The 10,533-nt window shown below is 35.7% G+C and overlaps 1 protein-coding gene across 1 annotated transcript in view; it reads left to right on the top strand.

Annotated features, from left to right (window-relative positions):
• Window positions 1-10,533, top strand: part of DACH1 (dachshund family transcription factor 1) — a gene marked incomplete at its 3' end in the record, with an annotated part of 315,599 nt that overhangs the window by 228,619 nt on the left and 76,447 nt on the right. Inside the window, exons 4-5 of the mRNA XM_057366519.1 lie at window positions 4,925-5,080; window positions 5,624-5,796. Of these exons, the coding sequence (XP_057222502.1) occupies window positions 4,925-5,080; window positions 5,624-5,796 (329 nt within the window). The remainder of the gene's footprint in view (window positions 1-4,924; window positions 5,081-5,623; window positions 5,797-10,533) is intronic.

Raw genomic sequence — 10,533 nt, 5'->3', positions numbered from 1 at the left:
AAAAAAAAAAAAAAAAAAAAAAAAAAAAAAAAAAAAAAAAAAAAAAAAAAAAAAAAAAAAAAAAAAAAAAAAAAAAAAAAAAGAAAAAAAAAGTGTTTTGAGTTGTTAGTAGGAAATCAGACTCTTTTATGTTTTTGCTATTGTAATATTGCTTGAGTATATAATGGTACTTGAAACTATCCCTGAGCCAGGGCTGGGATTCACTTGCCTAAAGACAGGCTKGAACTGTTCTCTGGAATTCTGTAAAARTATCAAGTTTTTCACATGAAAAGAAGGGGAAAGACCCAAGGGCCTGGTAGATAGCCTCATTTTAATTTCCAAAAGCCACCTATAATCAAGAAAAGTTTGACTTAGTTGCCTAGGTATAGATATATGCTACTAGCTCAGATACTCTCGAGCATCCTGCCTGATCTATACCTCCAGATAGGCATAGGTGCTATGTAGTACTCACCAACCCTATAAAACTCGATTCAAGTTATTTTTGCCATCTCAGATGTTGTGTGTTTAGGCCATTGAACTGAGTATGAGAGAAGGGTCATTGTAGCCTTTGGAACCAGCAGATGCAGATTCAGCTGACCAGAGATTGGTCTGTCTGCCTCTGAGTGAGCTCAGAAATTCCCCAGAACCTGTTGGCTGGAGCCCTGATGACTATCATAGCAACTAAACTGTTCAGCTTACATTGTAGGAACTGAAATTTAAGAAAACTTAATSCTATCAGGGTCAGAATGAGAAAGGAAAAGGAGTCTGCAAATAAGAGTAATGATTATAAAAATGAACCTGCTGTGTTTAGAGATCGGCCTTTGTTTGCGAGGCTGACATTGTGCACTAGTTTTCTGCTTAATTTTCTTTTTCTTGGCTGCATTACCTTCCAGTGCAGAATTGTTTCAATTTATTATTACCATCCTTAGCTACCTAATTGTGCTACTAATGAATACAAATAATCCAGGCATCAGGCTTTTACAGACCCACTTCAGTGTACAAATAATGGTTTGTTGTGTAACAGCTGATTATGGGAGAAGGTAACTCACGTTATGGAAAGTATGTGCTGAAATATCGGTGATGAGGAAAGCAATGTACTCTGTACTATGCCTTTTAAATAGTGAAAAARTATTGTCATTCTTCTTCCATTGGGTTGTCCAACATGACTAAGTGTGAGGTCATCTGAGCCTGGTTTTTAAGCATGTGTACTTACATTTGGAACTCGGTTTCAATTTTTGGAGTGCTTGTATTAGCACTATCACACATGAAATTCATAGTTGGCTACCAAATTGCCTATTCAAGTACATATGTATGGGGTTTGAGCACTCAACATTAAGCATTTGCATTTCAAAATTGGATCCCTTGTGCTTGAAAGCCTYGAAAATGGTACTCTATGGTCAGCCTAGTGCAGCGCCAATTGAAATGCTGTTTGAATGCAATGTAGAGCTTCCAATTGCTGCTTCAGAAAGTGTTATGCTGAATCTGGAACACTTTGCATAATTTAATTAATTATGCCACTAAAAACTGATTTTCTCTCAATTTAAAGCAAACAGCTTTTATGAGGGTGAACTGCAGCACCCAGGGATATCAGGTGTCCAAGCTTTTAATCCTATTACAAAGACTTGACAACCACTGATGGAAACTGGAAAAACATAAGCCTCCAGCAGGGCAACAAGTGAAAAGGAAGAAGGCAACAGATTTTTAATACTCTTTGAAACCACTGTATGCATTAAATCAAAATCAAATGTAAAAAAGTGACAGATCTGGTAGCTTGCACTTTGTGCAGTGTCTGAGGAATAACACTTATTTTGCCTTGACATTAATGAAAATAACTGTTTCCTCTAAGAGGAAAAATGTTCTGTTTAACTAACATAAGAAAAACACAGTGAATAGCCAAGACTATTTGTATTTGTGTCTTTTCACTTAAAGTCTTAAAAGAGCTCAGTGGCCTGAACTTGTAAAGTGGCTTCTGATGTTATGGATTGAATTTTGTCTATAAATAATTTTCCATATAATCAAACCTTAACAGATGATTCCAGACTACAAGAATTAAAGACACTGTCACTAAATATTAGCCTTGATACTTTGCTTTCTGAAGCTTGTCTTCTCTCTTCCAATTTATTATTGGGTTCARTATCATGCTAAAACAGTAGACACTGTAATTTTGAGACAGAAAGGAGTACTGATTTAGAAAAGCTCTAATTTCTGAGCCACATAAGGAGAGGCATAATTGGCAAACTGTGACTGACCTTGCAAAACTCTGTGACCAGGTTAGGAAGGGTCACAGAAGAATTGACTCCATCTCCATATCGAACATCAGCATGTAACATGAAATTAACTGCGCTGTAGAAGATCTTGCTGATAAATAGGAAAAATATCTCATTACTGGAAATTCACCAGCCCTATAAAATGCAAACATCTTCCTTATAATGCTAAMAAATATTCATATAATTACTAATGTATTTTTATGCATTATTTGTATTCTTCCTATATGTATCTCTATATATATGAATGAGACAAAGCGGAAACAGGAGTCAGTAGGGCTCATTGAAAGAACTTTAACCTAAATTTAAAGGGGGAAAGAGACAAAATCAAGCTCATTAGAGGTAAGTCTGGAAGAGGCACACCAATGTTTGAGGGACAGTGTTTTAGCAGAGAACTTTGCTCTGCCATCTCACTGGAGGTAGAAGATGGAGAGCCATGTGGTGGTTAAGATTGCAAAGTGGRTTATTGATGTGTTGGAAATTGTGGAAGCAGCTGAGAGTAGTTGTGTAGGAATTAAGGCTTGTTCCCCCAGAAAGGTGGTGGGATCRATAGGCCAACTGAAATGCATCTACAGCAATGCACACAGCGTGGCCACCAGACAGGAAGAACTGGAAGCCATTGTGGAGTAGGAAAATGATGGCATAGTTGCCAGCATGATGGGACAACTTCCATGACAAGAGTGCTGCAATGTATTGCTGTAAACTGTTCAGAAGGGATAAACAAAATAGGAGGGTGGGATAGGCCTATAKGTTAGGGAGTGAAATACATGCATCATGGTGATAAAACCCAGAAAATTAGAGAATATAATATTAAAAGGTAAAAAAAAAGGTCTTTCTGGATAAGATTTATCTGCTTCACTATGTGCTTAAGAATATGTTTATGCTTTTTAGAGTGTCTGAGTTCTCAAAATACAAGAAAACATGTTCACTTGTCAGAAGTCAGGAGATTCAAATCATGTATTTACCAGCTCAAGTATGTTCACTCCATAAAGGTTATGAAAATTCCTTGTAAAATAATAAAAGTATCTCATATAATTGATTCTTTTCATTGTTTCATAAAATTGCTTTGTTTGATTGCAGAAGACTTTGGTCTGAATTTTCATTACCTACTTCTGAACAATTTACACTGGGATTGAGACAGTATTGAGCTAATGAGATAGAATTTATATTGAGCCTTAACTGTCTTCCTGAAGTAGCTAGGGAAAGAAAATCATGGCAATAATGGAGTATTTTTCATTATAAACTATGTTGTACAGCTTTTACAATCAGGTTTTTAATAGATCTAGAGAAATTAAATTGGACTTCTACCAACTTCTGTGCTTTTGTCATCCAATGAAAACGATGTTAAAATATGTCAAGACTAATGGGCTGATCCCCTTTCTACTCAAGTAAGAAGGAGGTGGTATAATTCCTGTTGTTTTTCAGGCCCTGTTCATTAAGGAGTAGGATGTATGGGAAAAACATTCATAAATATGCACTTTGCTATAATCCATGATTGCTAAATAGAAACTGAGCACAAATTAAATATATCTTGACTTGTGTTATCCTAAAGTCCCTATCAAGAGACACTCTACATGAAAATAGTAGACATTTTCAAAGTCAGGAGGTTGAAAATGTGCTCTGTGTGAAAAAGGAAGCAATCATATATTGCTGATGGGTATATTAATACTGCTGAGGATGCATGCATATATCCATATTTATGAATATATTCAAACATTGTTTATTGATTGTGTATGGTAAATAAACTCATAYAGTGAGTGTATAGATTACTGTGTGTGCATAAACATACATACATTCCATCTCAGCATTATACATAAGTACACACTGAGAATAATACAGCTTGTCAGGCTGGAAGATTTTAACCTTTTCATTGCATATAAATATACAAATTAATAATGATACATTAATTGTTATTGTCCTTTATATAGAGTACATCGTATTGTCCTTTAATTGTATCTTATTTAATTCTGTGGGGTTTTTTATGAGGAAACCTGCAATAGTGAAAAAGCCTGTTTCTCAGGTAAATTAATTATTTCTCATCTCAGTACTTGTTTGTCCACATTGTTCTTTGCTGTTAGTGTGTTCCAGTACCAGAAGACTGCAAGAATCAGTGTAATCCCTTACATTTTAATTAATAATATGAAATAAAAATTGAATATACAAAATAAAATCATCAGCCAACTGTATATGCATGCATGTTGGTGCCCTCAATAAATTAAATTTTTAGTTACTTCATGTAATGTTTATTTATTCACAAATACAGGATGCAATATTACTGTAGTTTAAATTTTAATTGGCATAGCAGGACATATTTTTTGTTAGACATTTTGCAGGCAAAAATATTCTCTCATGTATTAAAATGCCATACATAGTTTTACTTTCTAAGTATGGGAAAAGTGTATGTAAAATATACTCAAAACATAGACTTCATGTGAATGAGTACAACTCTAATACTTTTAGGTTTGTGTGCTTAACATTAAAGTTATTCTTACATACCTTTCAGAGGGTGGAAGAAAACCCCCAGCCCTAAAGTCCTTCCCCCAACTCACATATTAAAAAAAAAAAAAAAATAAAAATTGCCATCTACAAAAAAGGTTAGAAGGCTGGCCTTGCTTCCAAATTCATAAATTGAAAATTTGGAGTCTTCATTCATCCAAATAATATATATTCATTCCCCACAGGCAGCAGTGATGGTTCTTGGGATAAAGAAAAACTTCAATCTCCCCCTACCCAAGGATCACAGGCCTCTGTTAACCACCCCAACTTGCCTGGACAGCATAATGTTCCAGTTAGCCATCCTCTCAACCCTCTTCAACAGAACCACCTCCTGCCAAATGGTACGGGTTGACATCTTTCAGCACTAACATCAGCAGTTTTCTAGTTCCTGTATTTTTTTTTTTTTTTTTGTGCTTATATAAATAGGCAATGAAAAAATCAAGGATGTGCGGAATACTGGAATACTTCCTTGAAAGTATTAAGCAGGGGAAGTGGAGACAGTAAAGAACAAGTATGTGTGCAATAAAATTGATACTTAAAATAACTGCTAACCTGTGCATCAGTGGCACAATGATGCATTGCTAAGGCACCTGACAGCAGATATCAAGAACTATARTAAATAGCCATTGTTTCACAATGATATCATACATTACACAGATACAAACTAAGAGGTCTAATAGCCTCTCCTTGTGGCTAGAAACCCTCCATGGTTGCCAGTGATTCACCCATGCATCTCCCAGAAGAGAACTGACATAGAGCTGCTTTTTCCTGCGATGTGAACCATCTTGTCACCCATCACTTGAATACCGTCCATCAGGAGAAAAAGAAGACAGTACTTAAAAAAAAGATRCATAAACCTATTTCCTTATTTTCCTCCCCAACAGGGTTGGAACTTCCTTTCATGATGATGCCCCACCCGCTGATTCCTGTGAGCCTACCTCCAGCCTCTGTCACGATGGCAATGAGCCAGATGAACCACCTGAGCACCATCGCCAACATGGCAGCAGCAGCACAAGTGCAGAGCCCTCCATCCAGAGTGGAGACATCTGTTATTAAGGTAACTATGGAACAAACCAAACCACACCAAAAAGCACCAAAYTGTAGCTCAGTCCCAACCATCATAAATACTATTAAAGGTGTGTAAGTGTCAGATGTTCTGAGGTAACCCATAAAGTCAGTAAATACAAGAAAACGAAGTGTGGTGACTGTGGGAGCACAACAGGCTATTGGTGGCCATTATCTGTTCAGTTTCCCTCCCTTTCTCTAAATCAGTATTAAAGCAGCACTCAGGTTGAAGCATTTTCATACACAGCTTTGTGATTTCTCTTGTTTCATAGWCCAATCTATTGGCAATATTCCTTGGGATATCAAGGAAAAAAATTACTCTTTTCTTAAATTAGAAGGGATTGTTCTTCCATCTTTAAAATCAAAGCATTTGAACTGAGATGCTGTAAGTTATCTGAAGAAGGCTCATAGGTTTGATGCTTTACCTGTGCAGAACCTAGATTTGCCAAATCCCAGAACAAATTAGAACAAACTAGCATGGAACAGACCCAGTAAACTGCAGGCCAGAACAGTAGTATTACAGGGATATGTCAAAAATATCTGATCTCTGAACTTGTCTACCTGTTTTAGGTTTTGTTTGTGGTCTTTAATTGAATTAATCTAGTTGTAGAGGCATTTACCAGAGGCACGGAGTCTTTTCTTCTTCTTCCTGAGGGTGATCTGTTTCCATTTTAAAGGCAATGAATTTTAAAAGACATTTCTCTGTTACCACTAGGTAATTATTTGATTGATCTTTATTCAGATATCTACATTTTCTCTCTTATCCTTCTTTAGTTCTAATATATGAGAAACAAAGTACACAAACTTTTGTGCTTTTACGAGTACACTTTGCAAAGCCAAGGTTTTTCAGGGCAATGTTGGAAATCTGTCCATTCATGCAATTCCTTTGACAAAAATTAGGTAAACTTAGAATCTCTTGGACCTCCAAATCARGAGTTACAATAGTTTTGAAATTCATGATGGTTAACCAGAGTGAAGCAGTCTGACTTAATATTAAGATACTCAACATCTTTCTTCTTTTACCTAACAAACACAGAATCACAAAGAACTGTTCAGTTAAAAGTCAACAAATCTATGTTTTTTTTTACCCAGAAAAATATGATCTGATGGCCTAGTTTAGTCACCTACACTTCCAAATGTAGGGTCTTCTTTGGAGGCCTTCAGTGGCATCCCTTTCTCACCTCTGTTGATACGAGGAGCTAAGGTACGGGTTTTAGAATTGTTTATTTAGGTGGTGGGGTAACAAGACTGGATCCCACCCTAWTTTCCATTTTGCCAATATCTTGGGAATATAAGCTGCTAACTAACTGTTTYATTGCATGGTGACTTTTGCACCTTTTTTTTTTCTATTTTTAGTTGATCAATATTTAGTAGGAGTTACATGATACTTAYGTTCTCTGGAACACATGTGGCACTTTATTTAATTCTAAATTTATTTTCTTAATTGGAACTGTGACCACTGGTGGTAGCTGAAAATGAAGACTGGGATGGAGCACATACTAAATGACACCTGACATATGCATTACTGTGTCAACAAAACTTTGTTTTCACTATTTTCATGCTATTTTCCCTCCTTTCATTTTTCTATGAACTATTTGATTCCATATGTAAGAGTATAAAATTTAACCTTCAGGAGCATTGGTAACCTTCTGTTTCTAAACTTTGACAAGCTGACTTCTAGCTTTTTAAGTTGATTTAAAGCTAGTAATAGTTATTAAAATTGCCTAAGTTACCATGGCCYACCTTTAAATATGTCTATGGGAGCATACCCCAGTGTGACTCTGGTCTTTGTCTCCAGTTACCAAAATCAGGTACATTTGAGTACAACATGTGTCATAGGCCATGTAAAAATGGTTTTCTYTTGTGGAAAGAAGGTCCTGCTCTGTTCACAGGTCTAACCACATTGTGRGAACATTGCTGGACTCAGGCAGCACTTAAGTGAGAAGTACTTTTGGCTCATGTAATCTAAACCTGTCTAGTAGGTTTAAAACTCTTGGATTCYGAAAGGGAGACACTGTCATCATGTAACTTTATATATTATTTTAACTGTAGGCAACTGTGGGCAACTGTAGAAAAATGTTTGTATCTTGGAGATTCTTTACTTCTCAACAGGTTCAGTTTTGTAACTCATATAGTTTGTCTAGCAGAAATAGATCCCCTATAATCTAGGTGAAGACCTTGAAAGCACCTTGCAATTTAGGCTCTCTGAAACATTCTATCAGCRCATTGTAACTGGAAAATCATAATTTCTTTCCAAAACCTTGCTTATTTAAGCATTTGTTTGTATTAATAATCTACAGTATGTATCTCTGTCATTTTTGAAAAGTCAGCTCTCATGTTCAATCTAATTAAATATTCATTGTAGCTGCCAACTTTTGCATAACTCCTGGCATAACATCCTGTGYAAGTTATTTGACAAACCAGGTTTCATGTTCCCATCTGGTTTGCACATAACCATAATTCAAAAATATGTGGATTTCAATGAAATGTTTTTAAATGACCAAATTAACCTAAATTCTCTTTAGAAAAGTGTGCACATCTGAGGATGAAATACACATTTCCTTTGAAGTATGCACAAATAAATGAAGAGTTTTGGGTCGTTTATGTAGATCATGGTGGAGACATTGCACAAGTGCTGCCATGACTTCTTCAGTTCAGGCCTGTGACATATTGCTCACAATACATTTTTACTACAGGTGAATCCATAAATACAAATTTTGATCTGTCATTTAAAACTCCTAAATGGAAGATCTTGTGGCATATAGTAATTTCCACAATACTAGAAGGGCTAAGAAACCYTTCCTACTCATTTCTTCAGTCCCATTTTGGTACAGCACATGTCTAGGTTTATGTCCTCTGTTACTGTCTATTGCAGATGGATATGGTCATGTGGATAGAGGTAGCACAGCCAAGTAATTATGTTCCTGTATTTTAATACTGAACAGGATTGAAACATAAACCCCAGCAACTTAAAAGCATGAGGTCATTGTTAGGGGATTTTCTTCCCATGGAAGGGAATGGACTTAATGTCATTGGCAATTTACCTGTTCCTCTCTAGGCATAGTCAGAGGCTGTGATTTTAATGTCCATTGAATTGTATGCATTGAGTAGTTGAGCAGGAAACCCTAACCAGCTTATTTCTTGAACCTTGCACTGGCAATGTAATGTTTATGAATAATAACTTATACTACAATCAAAATAAATATCTTCAAGAATCAATGTAAGTGAGAAGGTCAAACCTCCTTTTTCTTTATTTTTACAGGAATGGATAAATAGTGCAGTTACTTTCTTTCATGAAACTGTTTGTTATTAGAATTACAGCTTCCAGTTCTTTACTGCTATATTTTCAGACATCTTGGTTTTGTTTTAATTATAGTTTGACTCATTTTTTAACCCTAATTTCACTGAAATATTTTCTCCTTAGTACCAATGTTTCCACAAATTGCCTTGAAAAGTTTTTGAATAACTCCTCCCAGAGTTTGTAGTTGTAACCTGAAATGACGGCATAGATTTGAATTTGGAGCACAGCATGTTTACCAGTGTAAACTCTGCTTGAAAGTTAGAGGGCCTGTGAGAAATTTCTACACTGGAAAGTAAATCAATAGTAACCATATCTAATTAAGTAACAAAGAACAAAATTAAGTCTTAGAAAATCTGAGTCTTCAGATTATGAACAACCAGGTTCATTGGATAGAAGAATTGCTTTTGTGAACAGTACCACAGTAGATGACTTGCTGGCCTTTCCTTCCAATTCACCGAGTTCACAGCCAGTGCTGTTATCTTTAAACTCACAAAGCTTCAAATGCCTTTCTATTACTGGGCAATATTTCATTTCTTCATGATAAGAAGTTGGAATAAAGCTGAGATCATGTACTAACTAAACATTTTATCCTGCTATGTTCAGGAGATGAAACAAAGACAAAATTACAAGGGAAGGCTTACAAAGCAGCACCTTAGATTTGGCAGTGAACTCTGAGCTCTAAAATCTTCAGAATTATATTTCAGAAGAGTGCTGTGCCCTTTCGAACATGAGACGAACATTAGATGTCTTTTTGTAATGGAATGTTTAGATATATGAGTTGGATGAATAAGAGGAGAGCAACAACAAGCAGGGACAGCAGATTGTGACAACAATGAATTGCAGTGAGCGTGACAGCTGTGACCTGGGGATGCTTTAGACATGAAGTAGCTTTCATCACCTGCCCATAGTTTCAAAGGCTCAGCTTGTTAGCAGTTTTGCTACATCAATTTTTTTTTTACTCAGCAGAAAGATATATGAAAAGATAAAGGACATGCCTTATATTAATAGCAACTKGAAATTACACTGTAAAAGTTAGATCAGAGCAGCAGCATGCCAGAATCAAAAATTGCAATTTAGCCATATGTTACTAATATTTACAGAAAGAATTAAGAATAAARCAGAAGCAACCAATACCTCCAGCTGAAAAAGTGGAGACAGCAGTGGCACAATAGTTTTGTACTGCATAAGGAATACATCAGACTAAATTTTGCTAATTACCTCACAGATATCGCAGCACTGGTTGTGTTACACTAGTTTATAACTTTTTTTGTACCTATATGCATATAGATAGATATATTCTTGTGATCCAGTAGCAGAAATTTACTGTTAACTTATTTTTAAAAGGTAGCTGCTGACAGATTTTAATTTTAGAATAGCTCTGTTTATAGGACTATTCTGACATGAAATTTTATGTTAGCATTTTTCATT

This window comes from Malurus melanocephalus, unplaced genomic scaffold (assembly GCF_030028575.1).
Source record: "Malurus melanocephalus ecotype Western Australia unplaced genomic scaffold, MMel_1.1 scaffold_66, whole genome shotgun sequence".
Classification (NCBI taxonomy): Eukaryota; Metazoa; Chordata; class Aves; order Passeriformes; family Maluridae; genus Malurus; species Malurus melanocephalus.
This window is presented reverse-complemented; position numbering and strand designations above follow the sequence as displayed.